The 15,200-nt window shown below is 46.2% G+C and overlaps 3 protein-coding genes across 4 annotated transcripts in view; 2 read left to right on the forward strand and 1 right to left on the reverse strand.

Annotated features, from left to right (window-relative positions):
* Positions 1–15,200, forward strand: part of ST6GALNAC4 (ST6 N-acetylgalactosaminide alpha-2,6-sialyltransferase 4) — a 683,294-nt gene that overhangs the window by 320,617 nt on the left and 347,477 nt on the right. The window lies entirely within an intron of this gene.
* ST6GALNAC6 (ST6 N-acetylgalactosaminide alpha-2,6-sialyltransferase 6) overlaps positions 1–15,200 on the forward strand; it is a 490,277-nt gene that overhangs the window by 105,509 nt on the left and 369,568 nt on the right. The gene's annotated exons all lie outside the window — the stretch shown is intronic.
* Positions 1–15,200, reverse strand: part of COL27A1 (collagen type XXVII alpha 1 chain) — a 187,400-nt gene that overhangs the window by 79,773 nt on the left and 92,427 nt on the right. For both annotated transcript variants that reach the window (XM_070758773.1, XM_070758772.1), the window contains exons 18-22: positions 9,387–9,440; positions 8,916–8,969; positions 8,305–8,349; positions 8,056–8,109; positions 5,382–5,426 (exon numbers count right to left, since the gene is read on the reverse strand). In XM_070758773.1, coding sequence (XP_070614874.1) covers positions 5,382–5,426; positions 8,056–8,109; positions 8,305–8,349; positions 8,916–8,969; positions 9,387–9,440 — 252 coding nt within the window. The remainder of the gene's footprint in view (positions 1–5,381; positions 5,427–8,055; positions 8,110–8,304; positions 8,350–8,915; positions 8,970–9,386; positions 9,441–15,200) is intronic.

Below are 15,200 nucleotides of genomic sequence, written 5' to 3' on the forward strand. Positions count from 1 at the left end.
ACGCATGCGTAGATGGTGGAGTTTCCCCACCGGGCTGAGCGGCTTCCCCTGGGTCTTCCCCCTCTTGCCCCGGTAAGTGGCGCCGTTGCGCGCATGGGGCCCGCTTCCCAGCTGGGAAGCAACAACAGCAACCGGGTGGGTGGGGGAAGCCCCGGCGGCGCGCGCGCGAGGCCCGCTTCCCAGCTGGGAAGCAACAACAGCAACCGGGTGGGTGGGGGAAGCCCCGGCGGCGCGCGCGCGAGGCCCGCTTCCCAGCTGGGAAGCAACAACACTAACCGGGTGGGTGGGGGAAGCCCCGGCGGCGCGCACGCGGATAAGCAGCAGCAGCGAGGCGGCGGGGAAACCCCAATCTTCAGCTCCTCGCTGCTGCGGTGGAAGTAAAAACACCATCTGCGCATGCGCAGATGGTGTTTTTACTTCCGCACCGCTACTTCGCGAAAAATCGATCATCGCGAGGGGTCCTGGAACGGAACCCTCGCGATGATCGAGGGACCACTGTATATATATATATATATATATATATATATATATATATATATATATATATATATATATATATCCATCTATCTATCTATCTTATCCCCCTCCTCTCTCTAGTCTGTCTATCCATCCATCCATTCATCCATCCATCCAATTCGTGTCTGTTTCTATTTCTCTGTCTGTCTGTCTATCATCTATGTATAACTATTTATACTCTCTCCATCCATCCATTTATCATCCATCCATCCATCTCTATCTATCTATCTATCTATCTATCTATCTATCTATCTATCTATCTATCTATCTGCCTATCTATATCTATCTGTGGTCTGTCTGTATGTCTATCTGCATATCTATGTACCTACCAACCTACCGACCTACCTATCCATCTGCCATTCATTTATTCATTCATTCATTCATTATGCTCTTTCTTAGAATAGTCTGCTCACCTGTCCGCCTGCCTACCATTCATTCATCGATTGATTCTTTGATCCACCCATCCATTCATTCATTCCATTTATTCATTCTGCCCTTCCTTAGAATAGCAGAAAATCTTGATTGATTTATCAAGTGATAAATCTACCAAATAAATATGACCAGGAGCTAAATGGACCAAAGCCCTCTGTTGTTGCAGAACAGGAGTTTGTAAGCTTTTTCAGACCATGGTTGTTTAATCATAAGGAAATTCTAGAATCCGCAATGTAGGGGAAAAGATCTAGCGAGAGCAAAACTTGTTGTGTATTGAACTCCACCGAATTTTCCACGAGACCCCGTTTGGTTCTCATGGAACCCCTCTGCAGAACAGACCCAGAACTGGAACGCAACTTTCCCTAAAAATATTTGGAAATTGCCTCTGGAGGCGGATGTTTCCCAAACCTCCAGGACGGCTAAAATCAAGCCGGCTGTTGCGATGGCAGGGAAGGAGGGAGGTGTAAGAAGAGAAGAAGAGGAAAGAATTTGTCCCGATGGCTGGCACAGAGTTCTTTCGCTAATGACATAATTGGCAACGAGATGGAAGTCTTCCACGGCTAGGGTGAAATGAGCAGAGGAAAAAATAAGGGGAGCTTTAAATTCATCTGGATTGGGTCACTAGCAAATATTGGTGAAAAGACCCTTTGTATTTTCTTTCAATCCCACAGAGGCTCACAGTTTCCTGCCCAGAGTATGTCTGGAGTAGCTAAGGGGGTGAGGGAAAGAAACAACCAAAAACCCGGTCCCCTCATTAGCTCACATTCTCAAACCTGGATCCAACAGGAGTGGAATTTAGCCCTGGGCTCTGTTTTGCCATGGCGAATCCAAATAGTGGAATTCATCTAATGAATAAGTGCTAAAGAAAGACAGACTTTCCTGCTTTCGCTATAGAAACTTGGGGGGCTGGGGGGGTGGAGTGGGGCCTCTGGTGGAGGGAATTAAAGGTATTAAAAGTGTTTTTTTTTTCAATTTTCCGAAGGAAACGTGTGGGATTTTCCCGATCGTTTCCTTGCCTCTAGGAAAAGAAGGCTATTGTGCAGGACCATTCTCCAGATGTTTATGCAAAACGTGGAGAAAGACAATTACCATTCCTTGTGAATCAGACCCCCAAAACATTAAATATTTAATGTTACACATAGGGACAGTGGCTAGAATCGTTTACACACAATGATGGAAAGATCTTCAGATACCCTTGGAGAAGAAGGTTATTATAAAAAATTATGATTGCGCAGAAATGGATGCTAACGATGGAGCTTAGATTATCCACGGTTGACCTATCCAGATTCCTAAGAGGTCAGTAAGGGGCAAGTACAAGTGCATTAGAGTGTCTTCCGTCCCCTGTCCTATTGCTCTCCTATATCTCCTATTCCTTTCTTCTATTCCTATATCTCTTCTTCTATTCTTTCATTGATATGTTCTATTACTATATCTTCTTTTCTATTCTTTCTTAGATATATTTTACTATGAGTATCTCCTCTATAACCTTCATCATGTATTTTACTATGTATATACAGTATATATATACCCACTAAAACCCTCATTGTGTATTGGACAAAATAAATAAATAAATAAAATAATGATCAAAAAGACTCAGGAATATTATAACATTTGGACTAAATGGTATAAATGGATACAAAACAGAAAGACCAAAAAAAATCAGTAGGGGATGGATATGGGAAAGAGAAAAACAAACAAAGAATAATTGCATATACAATGTACAATGTATCATTGTACAATGTACAATTATACAATGTATTATGATGAATGTAAATATATGGAGGTCGATCTACCTGAAAATATCAAGATGTAAATACAGGGGCACCTCTACCGAAGAACGCCTCTACTTAACAACTTTTCTAGATAAGAACCGGGTGTTCAAGATTTTTTTGCCTCTTCTTAAGAACCATTTTCTATTTAAGAATCCAAGTTTGGAAAAATTTCCCAGGAAATTTGAGAGTGGCACGAAGGCCCGGCCAGTTTCCTGCCATTCCCCCTGGGTTTCTCTCTCTGGCGCAGTGTATGGGAGGCAGCTTCGTGCCGGGTGTATGGGAGGTGGGTGCTCCCCTCACCTCACCTTCTTCCTTCGGCAGTGACTGTCCTCCTCCTCCTCCTCCTTCTCCCACCCAAATTCCAAGCTTTTATTTCTTTCCTAATGGGTTTGCACGCATTATTTGCTTTTACATTGATTCCTATGGGAAAAATTGCTTCTACTTACAAACTTTTCTGCTTAAGAACCTGGTCACGGAACAAATTAAGTTCTTAAGTAGAGGTACCACTGTACAAGAAAAACAATTAAAAATATGGCCCAAAATAAAAATATTACCATTGCTTGTGGACATTACGGGCAATACAAAATGGCAGCCAGGGCATCAAAGATGCCATGGCTTCTACTGTCATAGGGCCCGTAGAGGGGTAAGTTCTTGGGGGTTCGGCAGGGTTAGAAACATGGAAACATGGAAACATAGAAACATAGAATATTGACGGCAGAAAAAGACCTCATAGTCCATCTAGTTTGCCCTTATACTATTTCTTGTATTTTATCTTAGGATGGATATATGTTTAGCCCAGACATGTTTAAATTTAGTTATTGTGGATTTACCAACCACGTCTGCTGGAAGTTTGTTCCAAGCATCTACTACTCTTTCAGTCAAATAATATTTTCTCACTTTGCTTCTGATCTTTCCTCCAACTAACCTCAGATTGTGCCCCCTTGTTCTTGGGTTCACTTTCCTATTAAAAACACTTCCCTCCTGGACCTTATTTAACCCTTTCACATATTTAAATGTTTTGATCATGTCCCCACTTTCCCTTCTGTCCTCCAGATTATACAGATGGAGTTCATGAAGTCTTTCCTGATCAGTTATATGCTTAAGACCTTCCACCATTACTGATCCCCGTGCATGGCTGGCTGTAGATTAAACCATCCTCATAAAAATAAAAGCAGAACCCCGGTTGCCAAGGAAAGAGGTTTTTCAGGAAAGATTGTGGGTCTCTTAGCCAATAATTGAGGAGACCAAGGTTGGTCGAGCCAAAGCCACCATTGCTGTCCCATGTGGTCGCTGAGGAATGAGATAAACACATGGAAGCGTTGAGGCTCCACCACATTGGTCAGTTTGATGATTTGGGATATATTTCAAAGGAGGCGAATGTTGGCTCTTTCTTATTCCCAGATTTTCCAGAGTTCTTCCTGCCGAATCACATTGAGCATTTACACGGCGCAGGAGTTGCCAAAATTATATGAGAATGGGGAACCAATGTGGAAACTGGCTTATGGATTCCATTTGGCATCATTCGGGCACATTGTCTATGGAGATTCTCTGTCATCCATGGTCCTGGCTGTCCCAAAGGAGCTTTTTCAAGAGGCAAACTGGATTTTCTTGGGGAGGGGGGTTCCCTTGATGATGCTTTGCTTCTCATCCAAAAAGTCTTCTTCAGCTCTGAGAAGTTCAGTTCTGAGGAGCACTGAAGAAGCTTCTATATGAGAAGCGAAACGTCAAAGGATGAACAAAGTACAGTGGTACTTCTACTTACAAACTTAATTCGTTCCGTGACCAGGTTCACAAGTAGAAAAGTTTGTAAGAAGAAACAATTTTTCCCATAGGAATCAATGTAAAAGCAAACAATGTGTGTGATTGGGGAAACCACAGGGAGGGTGGAGGCTCTGTTTCCTCCCAGGAGGCCCCACGGAGGCTTCTCTCTGCCTTTTCCGGCCCTGTTTCCTCCCAGGAGATTCCTAGGGGGGCCCCACAGAGGCTTCTCCCTGCCTTTTTCAGCCCTGTTTCCTCCCAGGAGATTCCTAGAGGGGCGCCACGGAGGCTTCTCTCCCCCTTTTCCGGCCCTGTTTCCTCCCAGGAGATTCCTAGAGAGGCCCCACGGAGGCTTCTCCCTGCCTTTTCCGGCCCTGTTTCTTACCAGGAGATTCCTAGAGAGGCCCCACCGGAGGCTTCTCCCCGCCTTTTCCGGCCCCGTTTCCTCCCAGGAGATTCCTAGAGAGGCCCCATGGAGGCTTCTCTCCACCTTTTCCGGCCCTGTTTCCTCCCAGGTGATTCCTAGAGGGCCCCCATGTAGGCTTCTCTCCACCTTTTCTGGCCCTATTTCCTCCCAGGAGATTCCTAGAGAGGCCCCACAGAGGCTTTTCCCTGCTGGTTCTCATCTAGAACAGTTTGTAAGTAGAGGCGTTCTTAGTTAGAGGTACTACTGTATACGAAAACCAACCAATCAACCAGTAATGGGTTCCAGGTTATGTTATCCGTTGCACCGCCCTGGAAGGGAAATCTGGGATGTGCATCCCCGATGCGCTCCCATGTGCCCCCATATGAGATTTGGCTTCTGCACATGCGCAGCAAGCAAGCGAGATTTTGGCGATTTTCGCCTGTTTTTTGCTTCTGCGCAGGCAGATAAAAGAAGGAGAGAAGTGATGTGGGGGTTACCTCGTCTCCAGGTTTGCCCAGACGTCCTCGGTTTCCTGGTTCACCCTGCAACCGAGCAGAGAAGGCAGTTAGTCACACAACCTTCACAGTTTTGCAATGTGCATCTCAACCTCAACCCCCCCCCCACCAAAAAAACACAACCCATTCTACAGCTAGAAAGACTGAGACTGTGACATCTTAAATGGCCCCGATTTCTAATTAGCCCCACTTCATTTAAAGGTCAAATTCATCATTTCCAAGACTCGATTTCTCAACATACAGTGGAGGCAGAGAACTAAGCGGCTCTTGATCAATAGCAATAGCATTTAGACTTATATCCCACTTCATAGTGCTTTCATAGCCCTCTCTAAGCGGTTTACAGAGTCAGCATATCGCCCCCAAACAATCTGGGTCCTCATTTGACCCACCTTGGAAGGATGAAAAGCTGAGACAACCTGGAGCTTGTGGTGAGATCTGAACTGCTGAACTATAGCCAGCAGTCAGCAGAAGCAACTTGCAGTACTGCACTCTAACCACTGCGCCACCAATGGCGCATCTCCATCCCCAAAGCGAAATTTTGCACACAATATTTTTGTCAACCAGAGGGATATTTGGGGGTGGGGTGGGGGGATAGGAAGTCTGGGTCACAGGAGCAGCTGCCTTCTCTCAGACGCTGCGTTTCAAAACATGTGTCCGCTTCAAAAGTGCATTAAAAATAAATTAAAAAGCTTTTGAAAGAATGGCCAGCTGGAAGGAGAAAAGAAACCTATTTGGTTTAGGGATACTGCAAGGCTAGATAAATGGTCAAAGCAATGGAAACTGCAGTTTAATGTTTCCAAATGTAAAATAATGCACTTGGGGAAAAGGAATCCTCAATCTGAGTATTGCATTGGCAGTTCTGTGTTAGCAAAAACTTCAGAAGAGAAGGAGTTGGGGTAGTGATTTCTGACAGTCTCAAAATGGGTGAGCAGTGTGGTCGGGTGGTAGGAAAAGCAAGTAGGATGCTTGGCTGCATAGCTAGAGGTATAACAAGCAGGAAGAGGGAGATTGTGATCCCCTTATATAGAGCGCTGGTGAGACCACATTTGAAATATACTGTGTTCAGTTCTGGAGATCTCACCTACAAAAAGAGATTGACAAAATTGAACGGGTCCAAAGACGGGCTACAAGAATGGTGGAAGGTCTTAAGCATCAATCGTATCAAGAAAGACTTCATGAACTCAATCTGTATAGTCTGGAGGACAGAAGGAAAAGGGGGGACACGATCGAAACATTTAAATATGTTAAAGGGTTAAATAAGGTTCAGGAGAGAAGTGTTTTTAATAGGAAACTGAACACAAGAACAAGGGGACAGAATCTGAAGTTAGTTGGGGGAAAGATCAAAAGCAACGTGAGAAAATATTATTTCACTGAAAGAGTAGTAGATCCTTGGAACAAACTTCCAGCAGACGTGGTTGGTCAATCCACAGTAACTGAATTTAAACACGCCTGGGATAAACATAGATCCATTGTAAGATAAAATACAGGAAATAGTATAAGGGCAGACGAGATGGACCATGAGGTCTTTTTCTGCCGTCAGTCTTCTATGTTTCTATGTTTACCATGAGGCCAAAATTTTTTTAAAAAAAATTAAAACGGAAAGAAAGACCAAGGAAAGAGAATGAAAGCAGCAATTTCAGATTCACTTCACAGAAAGAAAAAAAAGAGCTCTGTTAAAATGTGGGATTTTTTAAAAAACAAACAAACGTTGCATGTTTAAAGTCGGAGGACATCAGTCAATTTTAGCAGTTTTTTCAATTGCATAATGGATTTCCCCCCCTTTTCTTTCTCTTCCCGCCCCCTCAAAGAAGACTGTCCTCGATCACACAATTAACCAATTTTCAAAAGAAAAAGAATGAGCAAGGGGGAAACTGGCTAATCATAAAAATTCGCTGCGGTTTGCAAAACTATGTGCAGGGTTCTCTCCATCCCAGAAACCACGATGAGTCGGAATTTCCAGAGCAAAAAAAGGAAAAAAAGGGAGGAAAAAAGGAGTTTCCCAAGGAAGAGAGAGAGAGAGAGAAAGAAAGAAAAAAGAAAGAAAGAAAGAAAGAAAAGAGAGAGAGAAAGGAAGGAAAGAGAAAGAAAAAGGAAGAAAGAAAAAGGAAAGAAAAAAGAAAGAAAAGAGAGAAAAGAGAGAGAGAAAGGAAGAAAGGAGAGAAAGGAGAGAGAGAAAGGAAGGAAGGAAAGAAAGAAAGGAGAGAAAAAAGAGAGAGAAAGGAAGGAAGGAAAGAATGAAGGAAGGAAAGAGAGAGAGAGAGAAAGAAAGAAAGAAGAGAGAGAAAAGAGAAAGGAAGGAAGGAAAGAGAGAGAGAAAGAAAGAAAGAAAAGAGAGAGAGAAAGGAAGGAATGAAAGAAAGAAAGAAGAGAGAGAAAAGAGAGAGAGAAAGGAAGGAATGAAAGAAAGAAAGAAAGAAGAGAGAGAAAAGAGAGAAAGAAAGGAAGGAAGGAAGGAAAGAGAGAGAGAAAGAAAGAAAGAAAGAAAGAAGAGAGAGAAAAGAGAGAGAGAAAGGAAGGAAGGAAAGAGAGAGAGAGAGAAAGAAAGGAAGGAAGGAAGGTGAAAGGCAACCTTTGAGATTTACACTTGAAAAACCCGAAAATGGTGTGATTTTTTTGGCAACAGATTTGAGTCTCCTTATGACGATGCCCTCTTTACCTTTAAACCTTCTGGGCCTGGTTTGCCAGGAAATCCCTTCTGCCCAGGAGGACCCTAAAAGGAGACAAGTTGCAGGTAAGACATCAAAGAGAAGAAAACTGTCTTCAAGAGCAGGAAGTGCTTGTCCTCATGTTCAGTTGGAAGGAGGGAGCGTGAGAGGGGGCCGAGAAGAGAGGACTCACCCAAAGTCAAGACCATTGAGAGCAATGTGGCCCAGGAATAGGCAACCCTCTTTTCCTGTGTTCTTACCTCTTCCCCTGGGGGGCCATAGGGACCTGGTGGTCCTTCGTCGCCCTGGAAGGAACGAAGGGAGGGAGGGAGAGAGGGAGGGAGGAAAGAAGGAAGGGAGAGAGGAAAGAAGGAAGGAAGGAGGAGGGAAAAGAAGGAGAGGGAGGAAGGTGAGATGGAAGGAAGGAGAGGAGGAAGGAGAGATGTATAGATGGAAGGAAAGAGAGAAGGGAGGATGGAGGGGGAGGGAAAGAGGGAGGGAGGGAGGAGAAGGGAAAGAAAGGGAAGGAGGGAGGGAAGGAGGAGAAGGAAGGAAAGATGGAGAAATGAAGGAGAAGGAAGGAAGGAAGGAGAGGGAAAGAAGGAAGGAGGGAGAGAAGGGAGGAGAGATGGAGAGATGGAAGTAAAGAGGGAAAGAAGAAAGAAAAAAAAAAGATTAATTCCAAGTCCTGCAGTCAGGAGAAAGCACACCAGCCCCCATCCCTAAGACAATCTAAATCCATTCATAGACAGACTTAATCTGCAAAGGGAGCCCAGCCATCTTTGGGGAAATCAATCTCTCAAATCCCACAAAAAAACCCCAAAATTTAAAAAAGCCAGGAAAACAGATGCACCAAGCAGCCGCCTCTCACCTCTTGGCCAGGCATTCCTCTGGGACCAGGCAAACCCCTCGCACCAGGCTTTCCCTGAAAAAAGGGGGCAGAAGGAGAAAAAGGCTCAGCCAAAGAGAGAGACAAACAGACCCCGGTGGGCCTACAAAAACACAGAGCAAACGCACACTGCCAACATGCGCTGCGATGGGACGGCATCCAATGTCAATTCTCTTGCCACAAGGAGTGTGTGTGTAGTGGGGGGGAGGGAGGGAGAGTACAACAACCAGGGGGGAAAGAAACGAGGAAAGAAAACTCCCCTTCTTGGAGCTGTCGCAATCCCAAAAAACGAAATCTGAAAGCTGGCCAGGAACACACTGCGGAACCCTCCGGGGTTCTCTCCATCCCTCCGCCTTGCCGTTCCCCTTTTTTACCTCTTTCCCGGAGGCGACTGCCAAACCAGCCAACCCCCCCTCCCCAAAAAAAGACCGTTCCTTTGCAGCGCCCCCTCACCTTAATACCTTCGGGGCCGTTTTCTCCTGGCGGGCCGATGCTTCCCGGGAAGCCCTGGAGAACATCAAACGGAGAGGACAATAAGCGAGCGAGAAGGCAGGAGGAGTCCAGGTGGGACGGTCAGCTCTTTGGGGAGAGAGAGAGAGAGAAAGAGAGAAAGGGGGGCCTGCAAATTTGGAGGGGGCCCACCGAACTTGGACGGGGACTTGACGCTTGGTCAAAGGACCAAGGTTTAATTAGCACCATATTCCACTTCTCGAGCCCAAACGGAGCCAGGAACGTCTTGGCTCCTCGTGTCAAGCATAACCTGTTTCCAAGATCTTGCTCAAGCAGATTTTAAAATTGCCGATTCGAGTATCAAAGGCGGGAGGGATGCAGATGTGGAGAGCTGGACTCCGTTACCTCCTGTTCCTTGAGTCTCTGGTATTTGCTACCCTGGTATTTTATTAAATAATATATTACTAGACCATTTGGTTCAGAATACTTTTTTCCTTGTTTTCCGCCTCTAAAATCTAGGTGCATCTTACACTTCGGTGCGTCTTATACTCTGAAAAATATGGTAATTAAAAGGGAGTTTTATCTGCACAAGGAGTCTGTTTTGTAGTTTGGAAATGCCTAGACTGGAACAGGTTGATGGAGTCAATTGTTTTGGCACTGTTAGAAGATCTTGAATTGAACGGATCGAAAGACAGGCTACAAGAATGGTAGAAGGTCTTAAGCATAAAACTTATCAGGAAAGACTTAATGAACTCAATCTGTATAGTCTAGAGCAGAGGTCCCCAACCACCGGTCCGCGGACCGGGACCGGGCCGTTGGGGCTTTTCAGCCGGTCCGCGGCGCCAGGGCCCCCTCGGCCTTTCCGCGCCACCAGCGGCGCTCCCCCCGCCAGCCAGCCAAGCCCCGCGCCCGCCGGAACCGGCTCCTCGCTCTCCCCCCGCCGCCCGCCGCGTTTGCAGGAGGTGGGGAGGGTTGGGCGGCCCGCCAAGGCCAGGAGGGACGCCGCTGCCCCCCCTTCCCTCTCTCCGCCCGCCGCTGCGCCTCCTTGACGCCGAGAGGAAATGCCGGCAAAGGCTTTCCTCAGCAGAGGCCGGCGAAGGTGATATTGAATGTCGGGGGAGAACGGGCGGTTGCGCGCGCTCCCTATCTCCCTGCTAGCCCACTCGGAATATTCAAAATAAGAAAAACCTTTGCCGGCGAAGGCTTTTCTTATTTTGAATATTCCGAGTGGGCTAGCAGGGGGATAGGGAGCGCGCGCAACCGCCCGTTCTCCCCCGACATTCAATATCACCTTCGCCGGCCCCGCCTCTCCTGCAAACCCCCTTGCTGAGAGCCCGGGGCGAAAGTGCTCTCGCAAAGGTGAGGCGGGCAGGGGCGTGCGCGCGTCATCGCTGAGAAGAACGGAGAGAGAACGAGAGTGAGTGAGAGCAACAGACAGCAAGATAGAGAGAAAGTGAGAAAGAGAGAGTGAGAAAGGGGGGGAGAGAAAGAGATAGCAAGAGAGAGAACAAGAGAGAGAAAGAGCGTGAGAAAGAAAACAAGAAAGAGTGAGAGAGAGAGAAAGCAAAAGAGACAGAAAGAAAACAAGAGAGAGAAAGTGAGAAGAAGAGAGAGAAAGAGGGGGAGAGAGAGAGAAAGAGAGAGGGGGAGAGAGAGAAAGAGAGGGAGAGGGAGAAAGAGAGAGGGAGAGGGGGGAGAGATAGCAAGAGAGGGAGAGAGGGAAAGGGGGAGAGAGGGGGGAGAGAAAGAGAGAGGGAGAGAGAGGAGATAAAGGAAGAGGAGAGAGAGAAAGGAAGAGAAAGAAAGAAAGAAAGAGGGATAGAAAGAGAGAGAGAGTGAGAGATGCTCAGTGAGCCTTTCTTTGAAGTTGCCTTTCTTTCTTTCTCTTTCTTGCTTTCTTTCTTGCTCTTTTTCTTTCTCTCTTTTACCTTCCCTTCCTCTATTTCTTCTTTTCTTTCTCCTTCCTACCTTCTTCCCTTACTCTCCCCTTTCATAAGTTTCCTTGCTTCCTTCCTCTGTTCCTGTCCCTTCCCTCTTTCTTTCTTTCTTTCTTTCTTTCCTTCCTTTCCTCCCTCCATTTCTTGCTTTCCTTTTCCTTCCTCCCTTCTTTCCTCCCTCATTCCCTTCTTTCACTCCTTCCTCTCTTACTCTCCCCTTTCACACCTTTCCTTGCTTCCTTTGCACCCTTCTTTTGTTCCTGTCCCTTCCCTCTTTCCTTCCTTCCTTCCCACCCTCCGTCCATTCATTCACCCATTCCTCTCTTGATCGCCCCTTTTACGGCGCCGCTGACAGCTAGCTCCCCCCCCCCCACCGGGCCATGGAAAACTGGTCTAGCTTAAAGCCGGTCCCTGGTGCAAAAAAGGTTGGGGACCTCTGGTCTAGAGCAGTGATTTTCAACCTTTTTTGAGCCGCGGCACATTTTTTACATTTACAAAACCCTGGGGCACATCGAGCGGGGGGGGGGGGGGGCTAAAAAAAGTTTGGACAAAAAAATTATCTCTCTCTCTCTTCCTCCCCTTCACTCTATTTCTTTCTCCCTCCCTCTTTCTCTCCCTTCCTTCCTCTTTCTTTCTCTCTCTCTCCACCCCTCTTTCTTTCTCTTCCTTCCTCTCTTTTTTGCTCTTTTTCTCTCTCCCTCCCTACCTCCCTCTATGTCTTTCTCTCTCTCTCCTTCCCTCCCTCTTTCTATCTCTCTCTTGCTTTCTTGCTTTCTCTCTCTTGCTTTCTCTCTCTTGCTCTCTCTCTTTCTTTCTCTTGTTTTCTCTCTCTTGCTTTCTTTTTCTCTCTCTTGTTCTCTTTCTCTCTCTTGCTTTCTCTCTCTCTTGCTTTCTTTCTCTCTCTCTTTCTTTCTTTCTCTCTGAGCTTCGTGGCACACCTGACCATGTCTCGCGGCACACTAGTGTGCCACGGCACACTGGTTGAAAAACACTGGTCTAGAGGACAGAAGGAAAAGAGGGGACATGATCGAAACATTTAAATATGTTAAAGGGTAAAATAAGGTTCAGGAGCGAAGTGTTTTTAATAGGAAAGTGAACACAAGAACAAGGGGACACAATCTGAAGTTAGTTGGGGGAAAGATCAGAAGGCACGTGAGAAAATATTATTTCACTGAAAGAGTAGTAGATCCTTGGAACAAACTTCCAGCAGACGTGGTTGGTAAATCCACAGTAACTGAATTTAAACATGCCTGGGATAAACATATATCCATTGTAAGATAAAATACAGGAAATAGTATAAGGGCAGACTAGATGGACCATGAGGTCTTTTTCTGCCGTCAGTCTTCTATGTTTCTATCTGAAGGATCATGTTGGGGGCAGATGTTCCTGGAGAAACAGAAACAGAGATCTGGAAAAAAGCAGAGGTGGCACCAGATACGAACTTTTCAACGCGTTGACATTGGTTTTCCACTACGATGTGAACTGATGGGGAAGGGAAAAACTGGGGAAAGATCATTGCAGGAAAATGAAGTGTGGTGGATTATTATTTGTCTTGGCCGTCCAGCCAAGGTTCTGCATGGGGTCAGCGAACATTGTATCGTAGCCCAGTGTGTGGTTCTCCGCAAATTCTGGGACGGCCGGTTCCCCACCTTTTTTCTCAGGGATATAAATCAGGACTCCGCGAGCCTGACAGAAGGGAGAAGCTGGGCTTGGCACGGAGGAAGGGAAAGGTGACGACATGCTGCTTAGAAGACCACATGACTTTGGAACGCCTACCCGTCATTTTTCCGCCCACAAATCCATTCAGCTCAAGAAACAAAGGGAACCACAGTCCAGTCCAAGGTTAACAAAGAAGAAAGATGACTGAAGGGAAGGCGATCCAACCCAGAGTGGTTCCAGACCTTTAGTAAAATGCCAGACGTCTGATGGGAGGAGATGAGTGAAGAAGAGCTATGGTGGCGCAGTGGTTTGAGTGCAGTACTGCAGGCTACTTCTGCTGGCTGCCGTCTGACTGCAATTTGGCTATTTATTTACTTACTTACTTACTTACTTACTTACTTACTTACTTACTTACTTACTTACTTACTTACTTACTTACTTACTTACAGTACTTACTTACTTACTTACTTACTTATTTATTTCATTTCTATGCCACCCCTCTCCGAAGACTCTGGGTGGCTAACAACAATAAAAAAGACAATGTAAACAAATCTAATATTAAAAATAATCTTAAAAACCCCAATTTAAAGAACCAATCATACATACAAGCATACCATGTATAAATTCTATAAGCCTAGGGGGGGAGGGAAAATTTTAGTTCCCCCATGCCTGACGACAGAGGTGGGTTTTAAGGAGCTTGCGAAAGGCGAGGAGGGTGGGCGCAACTCTGATATCTGGGGGGAGTTGGTTCCAGAGAGTCGGGGCCGCCACAGAGAAGGCTCTTCCCCTGGGTCCCGCCAGACGACATTGTTTAGTTGACGGTACCTAGAGAAGGCCGACTCTGTGGGACCTAACTGGTCACTGGGATTCGTGTGGCAGAAGGCGGTCCTGGAGATATTCTGGTCCGATGCCATGAAGGGCTTTATAGGTCATAACCAACACTTTGAATTGTGATCGGAAACTGATCGGCAACCAATGCAGACTGCGGAGTGTTGGAGTAACATGGGCATATTTAGGGAAGCCCATGATTGCTCTCGCAGTTGCATTCTGCACAATCTGAAGTTTCCGAACACTCTTCAAAGGTAGCCCCATGTAGAGAGCGTTACAGTAGTTGAGCCTCGAGGTGATGAGGGCATGAGTGACTGTGAGCAGTGAGTCCCGGTCCAGATAGGGCTGCAACTGGTGCACCAGGCGAACCTGGGCAAACATCCCCCTCGCCACAGCTGAAAGATGGTTCTCTAATGTAAGCTGTGGATCAAGGAGGACGTCCAAGTTGCGGACCCTCTCTGAGGGGGTCAATAATCCCCCCCAGGGTTATGGACGGACAGATTTGAATCTCATCACTTTGGAAAACGGACTTCCGGTTTCCCGTTGGGTGAAAAAGCAGGGGACTGTTTAGGGCAGGGGTAGGCAAAGTTGGCTCTTCTATGACTTATGGACTCCCAGAATTCCTGAGCCAACCAGGCCAGCTCAGGAATTCTGGGAGTTGAAGTCCATCTGTCATAGAAGAGCCAACTTTGCCTACCCTTGGTGTAGGGGACTGGAGGCTAAAACATGAAAAACGGTTGCAGGAACTGGATATGTTTACTTTAATGAAAAGGAGGACTAGGGGAGACATGATAGCAGTGTTCCAATTTCTCAGGGGTAGCCACAAAGAAGAGGGAGTCAAACTATTCCCCAAAGCACCTGAGGGTAGAACAATGGGTGGAAACTAAACAAGAAGAGAAGCAACTTAGAACTAAGAGATTTCCTGACAGTTATAACAATTAACCAGTGGAACAACTTGACAGCAGAGGTTGTGAATACTCCAATACTGGAAGTTTTAAAGAAAATGTGGAATAACCATTTGCCTGAAGTAGTGTAGGGTGGACTAAAAGCAGAGGGTTGGACTAGAAGACCTCCAAGGTCCTTTCCAATTTAGTTTTGTTTTTGTTTTTGTTGTTGTTATTGCTATTATTATTAATATGGTTAAATCAAAAATGAAGAGACCGGACTGCCATCTGTCGGAAATGCTTTAGGGTCTCCGTGGGCAGTTTGGCATAGACTAGATGACCTACAACAGTGATGGCGAACCTATGGCACAGGTGCCACAGGTGGCACGCAGAGCCATATCTGCTAGAACCCATTGCCCTAGCTTAGCTCCAACGTGCATGTTTGTGCCGGCCAGCTGATTTTTGGCTTGAGCAGAGGCTCCAGGAGGGCGTTTTTGGCTTCCAGAGAG

The sequence above is a fragment of the Erythrolamprus reginae genome, chromosome 8 (assembly GCF_031021105.1).
Source record: "Erythrolamprus reginae isolate rEryReg1 chromosome 8, rEryReg1.hap1, whole genome shotgun sequence".
Lineage (NCBI taxonomy): Eukaryota > Metazoa > Chordata > Lepidosauria > Squamata > Dipsadidae > Erythrolamprus > Erythrolamprus reginae.